Source organism: Cannabis sativa, chromosome X (assembly GCF_029168945.1).
Source record: "Cannabis sativa cultivar Pink pepper isolate KNU-18-1 chromosome X, ASM2916894v1, whole genome shotgun sequence".
NCBI classification, from domain to species: domain Eukaryota; kingdom Viridiplantae; phylum Streptophyta; class Magnoliopsida; order Rosales; family Cannabaceae; genus Cannabis; species Cannabis sativa.
Genome location: NC_083610.1, coordinates 17,374,456 through 17,389,341, shown reverse-complemented (window position 1 = coordinate 17,389,341; position 14,886 = coordinate 17,374,456). Strand labels below are relative to the sequence as shown.

General features: G+C 31.5%; 1 protein-coding gene across 1 annotated transcript; it reads right to left on the bottom strand.

Annotated features, from left to right (window-relative positions):
• Window positions 1-12,814: 12,814 nt before the first annotated feature.
• Window positions 12,815-13,726, bottom strand: LOC115702521 (auxin-responsive protein SAUR68-like). Its single transcript, XM_030629951.2, has one exon. The coding sequence runs from the start codon at window positions 13,576-13,578 to the stop codon at window positions 13,090-13,092; it is 489 nt and encodes a 162-aa protein (XP_030485811.2). The 5' UTR covers window positions 13,579-13,726; the 3' UTR covers window positions 12,815-13,089.
• Window positions 13,727-14,886: the final 1,160 nt, after the last annotated feature.

Below are 14,886 nucleotides of genomic sequence, written 5' to 3'. Positions count from 1 at the left end.
ATCTAGCATATACAGTTTTTACTGTATAATTAAGAAAAATAAATCACACTTTATTATCACCAATAAATTTTAATTTATTGTGTATGAATTCATTCTAATATAGTTAATGTGATTATTAACACATAGTGGATTATTTTAGATTGTTATTCCACATTCATAATTTCTTGAAAGGTTTACAAATAAACCTAAGAAAGTCAGTAACTGTGAGCAAATCTTATCCACAGACAAGATAACTTCTCACATTTAGAAGTTTAAGGAACAAGCAATATAGTAGTGACTTTGTTTTAAAATTGGCAAAGATCTTTATGTTCCAAGATTCTATTGAAACTTGATTTAGACACATTTAGAGGTCTTTACTACAAATGATGTCACTCATAAAGATATGCAAGTTCAATCTGACAATAAGAAATGTGTTATTAATAAGAATTCTTCTACATTATAGCACCAAAAATTATGGAACATATCTCCATAAATAGAATAAATGTTAGTAAATGGTGGGGATCTTCATTACACTTGATTTTACTAACTTTATTTAGAACTTGTGTGAATTTCATTAAGAATATGTATTCCAACAAGTCAAAATCGGTGCATACTAGAATTCTATCATATTAGAAATCATACAAGTCAATTAATTTTGAAGACATGGACTCAAATTTTGCATCTCTTTTTTAACGATTACTCACATAAATAATTTTTCTACAAAAGTATGGATTTATATGTTTCAAAGACATTTAAATCTTAAGTAGAGAAATGGTGCATTTTGCATATTAAGATAGTGAGATCAAATATAAAATGGAGAATACTACATCAAAATTCGTGAGTATGGATAAACTCCCAGTGTATTTGTAAAGTTTCTTTAAAAGCATGGGTTCATTGCCCGATACATATGCTTGGTACACCCAAATTATAGTGTGTAACAGATTTAAGAAACTAAGCATTTTTTGGACATGGGGTGGAGCCTACTCCAATCTTTCCTAAATCTTTGTCTATTGATACTCAACAATGGGGTGTACATATCGAATCGTGTTCTAACCAAAGTTGTTTCTCAAACATATTTTGAGTTGTGATAAGGTTGAAAACCGACTTGATGACATGTACACATTTTATAAATACCCATATATAGTTAGAGTACAATTGTCAAAGAAAAGATCTGGGCCCTAAACCATAAATGAGCATATTTCATTTGAAAAGCTATAAGGTTTAAGGGTTACATATTTTATTATCCATCTCACAACACTAGAATTGTGGAATTAAGAATTGACTTGATCAGTGGGAGTGATCAATCTAGGAACCTAGTTTCCGAGAAAGATCATTCATATTTTCTCAAACTTCCACCTCAAGTGTTAGATTAATTATGATTCACAACATCCCTTAAGATTAATGGTTATTGAGAATTCATAACTAATCATTAATAATATACAAGTCATTGGTAAAATTCTAATAAGTTATGTTATTTAGTAATTGCTTACAATTTCTAAAATAACATGTTATTGAACCATTTGCTCTTTTAAAAGTTTGTTGGTCCATCCTTAAGATGACTTATTAGAACAGTAAGATCAATGTTTTCTAGTGATTACATTTTGTACAATAAGAGTTCAACTACAATATTAATTTGAGACACAAATTAAATTATAGAATGATAAAGAATTGAAGTTGTAGTACAATATGCCATGAATGAAGAAATGAATATCTTAAAAAGCAATAAAGTTTATCTTTAGTAAAGTTGTCTAATGGGGTGGAGAACATTAATTAAGCATAGGTTTTTTCACCAATAATATTCATTAGGCAACATTGAGAAACATAAAGATATAAAAGAATATTCATTGCTAAGAAATTCATTTTGAACTAAGAATCAATAACAAATGAGATTTACATTCTCACTTGTTTTTATAAAAGATTCTATTATAGACCTTGGCATTTGTTGCTTGTTTCAATTCATTAATCAATTCCAAACAGTGAACTAGAGAAGAAGGTATACAGCTGCCATAAAGATTTTTCTCTCATAAGTGGTGAACATATGCAAGCTTAAGATGTCTACCTATAGATTAAAACAAACATCTCACAAATTGGTATTATATCATCTTTTCCTTTAGGTTTGAAAAGAGAATTATGGAAATAATTATATACCAGAAGGTTAGTGGGAGTAATATTTGTTTTATACGTAGACAATATGTTACTTGCAAATGATGATAAAAGTTTTCTATATAAGTTGAAATAATTCATATCTCAAATTATTATTTTGAGATAAGGAATATAAATAATATATATATTTTTAATTAATTAGAGAGTAGCCACAGCATCTCTGATTAAATAAAATTATGTATTATTCATCTGATATAACTTTTATCTTTAAGTGTGATAAATTCAACTCGAACCAGCATCTGAAAAATGATCTGGAGTGAGAATAAATTAAGAACATTCATTTGCTTCTATTTTAGAAGCCTAATGTATGCCTAAGAGTCTGAATAAGACTTTGCATTACATTTGTTTCAGGATCGTTAAGTAGTATCAGAATAACTAAAGTTAAGACCACTTTATTTTTCATACAAAGTGATGAGGTATCTTTAAGATACTAAAAATTATATTCATACATATTTTAAGATGAATTGACCATCTGGAAATATAGTTAACCAATTAGATTCTAACATACTTCACTGGTTGTATTTATTAACGTAAATCAATATTTTATTACGTCCTTAAGATTACCAGTAAGTTATATTGTAGAGAATCTTGATTGTTATTTCACTATAGAAGTCAGATTCATTTATTGTTTTGAGGATACATCTCGTATGATGTATTATAGAGTTTCATAGTAGGCCTAGAGTTCAGAATTACAGCTTCATTAGGCCATTAAGAAAATTTTGCGATAAATTCAGCTACAATATTTATGGCTAATAACTCTAAGAGTACTGGTCGAAGCTAGCATATCGACATTAAGTATTTAGCCATAAAAAGGCGTGATAAGTGGTCATTAATCACGCAAACTGAATTGGGTGATCGCATAGATCCTTGACTAAAGGCATGCCGCAACACAAATTCAAGGATCATAAAGTAAATATGGGATTCAGTTAACCCATATGCGTTTTTTATTTGTACAACCAAAAATTATTTAATGAAACTCTAATTTCGATATTTTCTCACATTTATGTGCACCTTAATTTCATCTGAGAAAATTATCGTAAGAGGACCTGAATAAACATAAGGGTTAGGGTTTATTCACTTAAGTACATTGCCACATAAAGTACATTGTTATATAATAAATATATCGTAATACATGGAAGATAATACTCGACTTATAATGAGGACATGTCGCTATGATTCGTATGTTTATTATATAATGAGGAACGTTTGGGTTTGAATGTTTTAGTTTAAATGCTGACCAAGTGGGAGAATATTAGAATATTTCTAATTAAGGAAATAAAATAATATTATTGATTCTGATAAATGAATATTTTATATTCATTGAATCTGGACAGAATCAATTACGTAATATTCTATATATGGTCAGATTTCTATATTCATTACCTGATTTGATTTCCTGAATTAATTGTCATAATATTCTGACAATTAATGTGGCATAGATACTGATGGAGTATCTCACCTATAAATATAGGGTCTCGGTCCCCGAGCTCCTCACTCATTCTGTTCATAACAGCAAATTCCATCTAAAGAGAGTTGAGAGAGCGAGGAAGCCCGATTACCCATGGTAGTCAATTTCCTTTGCAGATTAAAGCTTATGTGGGTTTGAAGCTCAAGATTCAATGGCTGGAGGTATTTCGATCCTTATTCATAGTGTATATATGTTTGATTAATTCCGCACTTTATACTTAAACATATATATTTCAGTTTATACATATAAATGTCTAACACAAAGTCCTTGCGTCAAGACATATAATCAAAAAATTTAAATTTGTACATTTCGTAAAGGTAGCTAGCAATAGCAAAGTCCCAAGTGTATAATAACGATAATAATTGAGAAAATCCCAAAGAAAATACTTTATCGATCATGTGTATACAAAGTGGATCTTGTTTGATATTTTCTCTCTTCATATAAAGCCAAAACTCATACATGGACACAATCCAATATATCAATCTCTACAAACCCAAATAAATCTGTTTTTTTTTTTTGCTATAGATGATGTTGTACCGTTATTGTGATGTTTCAATTTATATTTAGTTTTTATGCCTTGGCAAAGTTACGTTCTTAATTTCCATATATTTCACTCAAAAGTTTCTTATTAAGAAATTACATAAAAAATTTAAGATAAGTTTTACTTTAAAAATATAATTTCAATTGTACCATATATTTTAGTTTGTGTTATTTTGTTAAGCTATTTTACCATATTATTTGGTTTTTGTAATATGTTGTTGGCTCGTATACCATATTATTTGCTTTTAAATATTTTTTAATAATTTTTGAGGAATATTTTTTCTATTATTTTATATTATTATTTTTTTTATTATTTATTTGGTAACTAATTGAGTTTTGTTAATTTTTTTGACAAAATAGTTATTTTTAGTTGGAATTTAATTTGTTTAATTTGATTAATCTTTTAATTCTTGTTATATATGGTGGAGGTTTTATTGTTTGGTATATTTTTCTCTTAGAAGACTTAGCTTCTAGTACATGGGACATAAAAATTAGTTTCAATACATTGCTAACAAAATGAGTGAAAAAAAAGGCTTCAAATATAAGTTTTTCTTATTAAAATAATAATTGTATTTTATTCTTAATTTAAAAATTTACAATATTATTGATCGTTGTATAGTGTACTAAACCATTTTTTTATATTTATTTATTTCGTAAGTGATTTCGGTCCAATTGTTTATTTATTTCAGATGTTTTTTTGGATGTGGTCTTAAGTTATTTTGTTTAAATTTATTTATATAAATCGTGTTCTTTGTACTCATATTCTAATTTGAGATATTTTTATTTAGATCACTAAAAAATATATATATTTCTTTATAACCCACACCACTCACTTATATATATATTTTTTTAATTTAATTAAAAAAATAGTTTAGTAATAATGCTATATATGTATGTTATTACAATTTTACAGTCATGGTTAGAAAAATCTGGTCACGCGTAGAGAATTCTATGTTGCCGGCTGTGCATGGCTTTTCAAGAAAAGCATATATATAAATATAAATGACCAGCCAAGGTGGTTTGACCACCACATCATTTTATTCATTTATTTATTTTGGCTATTAATATTTTAAAAAAAATTGACTAGTAAACTTCTTCGTATTATCAAGTTTATTTGCCGATTAATTTATAAGCTCGCAGCCAATATATAAATATGTACTTTTTTTTTGTTTTGGTTATGTTTTGGAAGTAAAAGGAGCAACTTTAATCATTCAACCACAAACAACAAACTACAAAGCAAGCTGCCAAAAACTGCAGACACAAACTTACAAAATGTTAATTAAAGACAAAACATCAACTTTCCTGAGATAAGAAAATAAACAACTCTTAACTTTGACAATTAACTTGATTTGATTACTTCACACCTTATAAGTAGAGCTATAAACAAATTCAAAGATACATATTTATTTTTATTACACCAAATGCAGTATATAATAACAGTTACTATAGTATTCAAAACAACAGCCACAAGGCTTTTGATGAATTTCTTACATCCAACCTCCACCTCTAGCCCAACAAATAACTGACCAAACCAATAATTTTGTACATCCTAAATCACCATTTTTGTGTAAACACAATTAATTAGAAGACATGCCGATGAGTCTCATTAGAGGTCGCACATGGCAGCAGCGAGAGTTTATAAGTTCAAGAATCTTCTAAGATGGTCCCTTGTGATGAGTAAATAATTGTTAATAGCTTGTCAAATAATAAAACGGTGCTTGGGAACACTATGTTTGTGCTACCGCATGGGAATAGGACACTCTATCACAAGGAAGAAGAGTGTATACTTTATATATATACATATAAATGTATACCTTATTATAACTTTATCAGCAATGTCAATCAAAGGGAAACCCCATGTAGTTTTGAATCTTGAATCTTTCTAGAGAAAAAAAATTAAATACTAATTTATGGTCCCAATTTCTAAGATATTACTTTTATGGATGCATGAAGAAAGTAAAATTATAATTACTTAAATCATTTAGGATTTGTTTGAAATGTCGTATTAGGTCACATTGTATTGTATTATATTGAATTAGATTATATATCATATTTTTATATAATACAATGTTAAACTTTAATTATACTAAAATATTATATATTTAGGTCTCTATAAAGTTAATACCACATATAGTTTCACATTCAACATATGTTTGTGGTTCTTTTTGAGAACTAACTGCAAAGATGAAGGCTTTGTGAGTATTAGATAATTGATAATAAGAAAGGAATTTTTTTAGAGTGTGGTGTGAAAGAGTGATCCTGGATAGTAGAGTAACACATAAATTAAGTTGCGCAAATAGCTCTTTGTAGTTGAGAGACTCAACTTGACCTTCTTAGACAATGGGGGAGTGAGTAGATACAGCATTTTCTATAAGAAAATCAGAAACTGGTGTGTTAGAAACAATGTGATTAGGGAGAACCAACTGAGAAAATAGATTGGTACTAGAATTATCAGTGTTTAAGTGTGAAAATGAAATATATTTTCATGAAATACCACATTTCTCGAAACAAAGAATTGATGATTGTTAATGTCATAGAATTTGCAACCTTTGACTCCTTAAGGGTATCCCGTGAATACACATGTTCGTGCTCTTGGGGAAAATTTTGTCCTCTGAGCAGACAAAGTAAAAGCAAACACAAGATAGCCAAATGACCTTAGTTGAACATATTTCAGCGCTTTATTGAAAATTAATTCATATAGTATTTTATTGTATAAGAGTGGTGTGGGAACCTTATTAATCAAGTATGTTGTAACAAGGATACATTAAGACCAACATTGAATTGGTATTTTAGCTTGAAAATATAGTGCATGTGCAACATTAAGCAAGTGTTGATGTTTTCTTTTAACAATTGTATTTTGTTCAGGTGTCTCAATGCAAGTGAAGTCATCCATGCATTATACCATGTTGTGCAAATAGATTTTTAAAAATGAATACCAGGCGCATTATCTAATCTAAAGGTTTTAAAAATTCGTCCAAAATGAGTTTGAACATAAGAGAGAAATTGAGGGATAATAGTAAGTGCATTAGATTTTTGTTGTGATAAATAAATCCTAGTAAACATCGAGTGATCGTCAACAAGCTAGTGTAAGAAAGTATTTGTGATTAATGTATGAAATAATGTGTTAGGGACCCCGAATATCACAATAAATTAAATTAAAAATTTGTTCAACAAACTTGATATTATTTGGCAAAGGTAGTTTCTTTTTTTTCATGGGAGAAATGTAAAAAGGATTAGTTCTATGTAAAGTAGATATGTTACAATGCAGAGTATCCTTAAGCAAATCTAAATGTTTATGACAAGTGTGGCCTAGTTGGGAGTGCCAAGTTTCAGCATAACATGAGATGATGTTGGTGTGACACAAGGATTTAGAGATCATCTACAATTTTATCCTTTTCAATCATCTTCTTGCTGACATTGTCCCACATATAAAAATTGTTAGAATTGAACTTTATGGTGATAGGGACATTGTTGGTCAAGTAACTTATTGAGATTATATTGTACTTAAAATTTAGAGCATAAAGTTCATCAGTTAAGATAAGAATTTCAATTATGGAAATTGTGCCACTTTCATGGACAAATAAGAAGTTATTATTGGGTAAGATAAGCTTAGTGGTTGGTATTTTGCTTATACATTGAAAGAGTCTAATATTAGAACAAATATGTTATGTAGTTTCTGAGTCAATGATCCAATAATCATTTAAAAGAAGGTTAAAATTGTGTGATAGAACAATACCTAAATTACCTGTCGAAGTGCTGGTTCTGAAGTGTTCATACCAGGTTGTTGAGAGGCAAGCAAGTTGAGCAACTGCTAGTACTGAGTTGCAGCCAATTGGGGCAACATGTGTGACTTTCTATAGGGTTGGAAGTGATGTCCTCATTGGTCTGAACCTGGTTTGTGTTGGAATCTTTAGGTTTGTTTTGCTGTGAGGATAACCATGAATCTTATAACATCTTTCAATGGTATTCTGGTAATCTTGACACTGGAGCTGCTTTTACCATGGATAATCTTGAGAATTCTATTCCTTATTCTCGTAAAAAAAAATTGTAGTTGAAAATAGTAAGAAACTTGTGATGTCTCACATTGGTAAAGCTACCATTTCTTCCCCTTCTTCTCACCCCTTGCACTTAAATTTTTTCTTACAATTTTCTTCTATAACTAAAAATCTAGTTAGTGTATCTAAACTTACTGCTAGAAAATGATGTTTCCTTAGAATTTCACAAATATTGTTATTTTGTTAAGGAAAAAAATTGGGTGTAGTTCTACTCAAAGGGAAGCTTAAATGTGGTCTCTACCTTCTAGGAGATGAATATTCTAGTATTTTCAACACTTTCTGAGTGTCATTTGACTACTATTCATCTTTCAAGTTTCTGAATGTAATTCTAATTCTTGTCACAAGAATTGTACTCATTGTTTTATATCTTGTTATGAAAATTAGATTTAATTTGTTTCCCCATGTATTGACAATTCTATTAATAAAAATTCAAGTTCTCTTTATTTTTTCATGTTATCTCCTACTGCATTTACCAATTTATCATTTGATGTCAACTTGATCATACTTGTAACATTAACAAAATCTTAAGTACATTCAATATACCTCATCCGCTCAAAAATTTACAATTTTGTAAGGCTTGTCACGGGGGTAGAAGTCGTAGACTTTCCTTTTCTTTGTGTTAATATCCTGGTAACAACCTCTTGAACTTGTGCATACTTATTTATGAAATCGTTCTCATGTTACATCGAAGGATAATTTTAAATATTATATGGTCTTTGTTGATGATTACAACAGGTTCTCTTGGATTTTTCAATTAACTCTCAAGTCTCACGCATTTTAAACTTTATCAGATTCAAGCGTTTAGTTGAAAATAATTTAATATGCCGATAATTTTTTTTCAAGCAGATGGTGGAGGAGATTACAGGTCTTTTGAGAAATTTTTAGGTGATATCAAGAACTCTTATTTTAGTATCCTTGTCCCACACTCATCCTTAAAATAGACGAGTTGAAGGATCTATAGGTAAATCATTAAAACAAGATTAACTCTCTTGGCTCATTCTGGTTTGGATCTGACATACACGTGGTATGATTTTTAAAGTGCTACCTATATTATCAATCGAATGTCATGCTTTACCATATCAATCCATATGAGTGTTCATTTCAACAAGTTCCTGATTACACTGTGATGATATCTTTTAATTGTGCTTGTTACCCTCATTTAAGGCCTTACAATCATCACAAGATGGACTACAGACATGAAGAATGTTTATTTTGGGGATATTCTTCGAAGCGTAAGGGTACTAGTGTCAAAATGCTACTATAAGATCATTTATAGCTCAAAGTGTAGTGTTTGATGCACTCCTCCTTCCCAGCATTTAGATCTACATCCTCATCTCAGGTACATTCTACCTCTTTCTCATGTCCTACTGTTCCTTTCTTTACAAACATTGTCATGACCAGTGCTAATCCTACTCTTTCTTCTATTTTCTTGCTGGTTTTCCTAAGCATCAATCCATCAGATGCTCCTTCACTAGTTCCCATGGCTACTTTTAACTCTTCTACAACTAGATCACCATTGCCTTATCATTTACCTGAAGTTTTCGCTTCAACTTCGTCTCCTATTTCTCATGAGGTTGTTCTTTCTGAACCTCTACCTCAATATGTTCCTTCTTCATAAGTTGCTATAGTGTTTGAGATTCCTCCTCCAAAACTTGTTGTTGTAGTTACTGAGCCTTAAAGAACTCATTCTATGGTGATCAAATATTAGAGAGGTATCTGTAAGCCTAAAGCCTAATGGCTAGCTACCAAGCATCAACTGCCTGAATCTTTGCTTCCTAGAGAACCAAAATCATTTAAAGCATCTCTTCAAAATCTTGTCTGGAATGCTTCTATGAACAAAGAGTTTTTTGCTCTCATTGTTAATGGTACTTGGACTCTAGTTCCTTATGAACCTCATATGGCTCTTATCACAAGTGGGTTTTTAGAGCTAAACTTAATGTTGATGGCTCACTAGATAAATTCAAATTAAGACTAGTTGCCAAAGGTTATCCTCAACAGCCTGGGATTGATTTTGTAAATACATTCAGTCTTGTGGTTAAACCAGTGACTGTAAGGTTAGCTCTTAGTCTTGTAGTTTCATACAACTGATAAGTTCAACAATTTGATGTTTATAATGTTTTTCTTAATGGAAATCTTCAAGAGACAGTGTATATGACCCAACCTAAGGGTTTTAAAGATCCCAATCATCTTACTTATGTGTGTAAACTGCATAAAGCCATTTATGGTTTAAAACAAGCTCCTAGAGCTTCAAATGATAAGCTCAAGACCACACTATTTAGCTGGGGTTTTCAAGATTCTCAAGCTAAAACATATTTATAATTTTTTATGGTGCTAGTAACAACCTATTCATTATATTTGTCTATGTAGACGACATATTAATTATAGGGCCTAATTCTACTCTCATTTAGAAGGTTATTAAAGATCTCAACTCCTCATTTTCTCTTACTTTTATGGGCCAAGTTCATTATTTTCTTGGAGTGGAGATTCGTTGAACTTCTACAGGCATGTACCTTTATCAAAGCATATATATCCCAGATCTTTTAGTCAAAGTTTATTCGGAAGGTGCCAAAATTTGTTCTAGTTCTACTAGTACTTCTCTTAAACTTGCTCTCACAGAAGGCACTCCTTTTGAAGATAAAACTCTTTATAGAAGCACTCTTGGTGCTTTATAGTACCTAATTTTGACGAGACTTGATGTTGCTTTTATTATAAATAAGCTTTCTCAGTTTATTCATGCTCCAACAAATGTGCACTGGGAAGCTTGCAAAATACTGCTGTGATACCTAAAGGGCACAATTTCATAAGGTTTGCTTATTCAACCACCTACTGGAAGGTCCATTGAAGCATACTCTGATAGTGATTGGGCAAGCTATCTTGATGACAAAAGGTCCACAAGAGATTATGTCATCAATTTGGGTCCAAACTTAATCTCCTGATCTATAAACTAAACTTTAATTTCGAGCCTTAGCCAATACTACAATTGAGATTAAATGGCTTCACTCTCTGTTAACTGAGCTTCAGGTGAAAGTTGTTGCCATTCTAATTGTTTGGGTGGACAATCAAGGAGTAGTAGCCTTGGCTGCAAATCCTGTCTTTTGTGCTCGCTGCAAGCATATTGAAATCGATCAGCACTTTATTTGTGATCAAATTTTAAACAATGAACTTTCAATGCACTAAGTGCCTTTGGTGGATCAAGTTGGAGATGTCTTGACTAAAGCCTTGCCAAGGATAAATTTCACTACCTAAAAGCCAAACTTAAATTGGTATTTACCCCTTTTTGTTTGAGGCCATGAGGGGGATGATAGCCAACAAACTCTTTGGTAAGTACTAAAGTTGGTTGTTTCGTTTATTTCAGTTAAGCTTTCTTGTTTTCGTTGTAAACAGTTTTATCTTGAAAACTAAAAAGTGTATAAATATATAAATTCAATACAGTAGTGGAATGGTAAGATTTTCTAGCATTGTTTTTTTAGTTTCTTCTCTCAAATCTCTCTCCCCTGTTTTACTTCTTCAAGATGGACCTCTCACTCTAATAAGAAAAGGGAAATTTGATTTTCTATCTTTACATATACCTAATATTTTTTCTCTAAATACATAACATTTAATATTTGTGGGATATGACACATTTTAGAATATCCCTAAAATACCCTCATTTACATTACCGCCTCCCCTCTCTCTTCTTCTCTCTTTGTTATAAACAAAAAAAAAAAAAATTAAAGTGGGCATCGGGCCTTACATCGGGCCATACATCGGGCCAATCATCTGACCATCGGACCCATCGGGCCAATCATATAAAATGAAAAAAAATTAAAAAAAAAAAATAAAGTGGGCATCTGACCATCGGGCCGACCATCGGGCCCATCGGACCAGTCCTATAAATAGAATTTTTTTAAAAAAAAATCCAAAATGGGCATCAGACCATCGGGCCCTACATCGGGCCATGCATCGGACCATCGGGCCATGCATCGGGCCTTCATCTTCAAGCTCATGTCAAACCAGAAAATCGGATTTTCTTGCCCAGAAAGATCACAGACCCTAGATCTACTCCATCTAACCCTAGATCTAATCAAGAATGCACATATCCAACCTAAATCTATCAACTAACAACATTTTTACCATAATCAATAAGAAAAAAAAATTAAAAAATCGAAACGGGAAAGGCTTGTCGCGTGCTCAGTGGATGGGTTCCCTCCGTGGGGTGGTGGGTTCCCTCCGTGGGGTGGTGGGTTCCCTCCGTGGGGTGGTGGGTTCGGTGGGTTTTTCGTTCGAGTGGGGATTCGTGGGTGGTGCGATTTCAAATGCTAGAGAGAAAGGGGCGAAGAGAGAGAGAGAGAGAGAGAGAGAGAGAGAGAGAGAGAGAGAGAGAGAGAGAGAGAGAGAGAGAGAGAGAGAGAGAGAGAGAGAGAGAGTTTAGAAATGAGGGGGGTAAAATTGGGTTTAAGTAAAAGTTATCCCATTTTACAAATTATGTATAGTTTTAGATTAGGATACCAATTTTAGTCCCTAATATGCATATAATTTAAAATTTCCCTTTCTAAATTGATGCTTAAACTGGCCAAATATTTAAATTTGAATCTAAAAATCAAAAACTGGTCTAGATATGTAATATATATTTTTATTTTTTTTTGCTGGAATCGATGACGATTAGAATTATCTTAATTACGAGATCACAATATATATTAATTGTGTAATAAGAGAGTATGAATATAAAATCTAAGAAACCGTATTAAGTACTTACAAAATTCAATGATATCAAGTCAAGATTTTAAAACACGCAAAAAGGTTTTGTCAAAGTATATAAATGTAGATTAAATGTATATATATATATATTCTTTATTGTAATGAGTCGTATATATGTATATAGAAAATGATCAACCACATGACTAGCTAGGCTAGTAATAGGATTTGTTGGCTTGCAAATCTTTCTTCAATAAAATTAGATGAAGAAATAAAGGATAAGCAGCCAGTGGGATTATTATTCATGGAACGAATCAAAGCCATCTCCAAATCTTTGGCGACGCCTCGTCGAATGAGCTTGAGGATGTACTCCATAAAGGCTGCATCACAGGGCAGCGTAATAGGGCCATGGTTCGACAGCCCAAACTCTTGTTCAGACAACCTAAACAGCTCTCGCAAAATGTTGTCGTTTAGATAAGCCAACGGCATCACAAAACGCTTGTCGTCCCTCGTGTACACAACGAAATGACCTTTCTCAACCACAAACGACGACGATGTTGTTGTCGTATAACGATCGTAGGAAGAAGAAAGAATATTATTAATGCTGGGACGAAAGGAGATAATTTTTCTCCCGTTTAGACCTCCCAATTTGGGCCAATATTTTGCTATTTTTACTAGCTTCTTAGTGCTCATCATCATCTTGTATAAAGGCTCTGAAGATTCTGATTTTTTTTTCTTTATTTTGAGTGGATTTTTTTATGATTCTGTGATCATGAAAGTAATGATAGACAGTCTTTTATATATGTGGTGGAAGGCTTATATTTTTTTAAAGGGTACTTTACTTGTGTGTTGGATATTTCCAATGCAAGAGCATGTGATTAGTTGTGTTTGAAAGGGGGTCTTGGTTTGCATGGTCAACATAGTTATTATATATAACTATTTTAATTAATGCATTTTTCATGGCCGCCAAGCCAAACCTCCCTATCAAAAATTGGATATCATTTCAATATAATCTTAGGCGTCTTGTGGGGAAACGACACAGTAGGCCCACACAGCTTCTTGCTAATTCGGTGGATTTCACAACAACAAGGGCCCCAATTCATGTACAACCACTTGAAATATAAAAGTATATATATAGTACTGTACTTGATTTAATTAATTAGTTAACTAACAGTTCTGATTTAAATGTCAAAACTTGGATACTAAGAACCAATATTAATGCATAGTACATATCCCTTAAAAATATGGATCTATTTAATCTCACAGCCTGTACGGATTTTATTCACCGTAGTTTATTTCTTTTTTATTTTTCGAAGAAAAATTCACCCTAATTTCAATCGGTAGTACATATAATGCCGTTAAAATTATTTTAAATGTGTCCTTTTCACCAAAAAAAATGTTCATTAAAAAAGTGATGATATCTAAAACGAAGTAATTACATAGAGCAACATTTTTTTATTCCTATAAATTATAATTACAAGTATTATTCAGTAACAATATGCTTCACTCTTAGGTTAATTAATCCAGTGATTTAAGCAGAGCTTTCTATTTTCGAGCTCTCTGATGAGGGAGATTATAGAATTTAAGGAGAAAGAATCACAAGGCAAAACAATAGGTCCACAAATTGGCAGTCCAAACTCTTCTTCGGATATCTTTAGTAGCTCTTGAAAGATTTCATGTCTCAGATATGTTAAGGGAAGCATAAAACGCCTCTTATCACTGCTGTAAATCACAAAGTGACCTCTATCCGCAATAAAGGTTGTACGACAACAGCCTACATTAAACGACATCCTTTTGTGCCCTTCTAAAACTAGCTTATGTAGTCTTCTTCCCATGATTAACTTCTTGGGGCTTATCATCATCATGTTTTCCTTTGAGCAAAAAAGGTATAACAATGTATGGAATTGCATGGAAATTGATAATAAGATTAGTAGTTGTTTATGTAAATATATAATAATAAGTAAATAGGAATAGTTGTCCATTCTCGTGTAGTTACAATCATTAATT

What these genes read in the sequence shown, in the direction of transcription:
- LOC115702521 (XM_030629951.2), bottom strand. Translation starts at nt 13,578, where the DNA reads ATGATGATGAGCACTAAGAAGCTAGTAAAAATAGCAAAATATTGGCCC.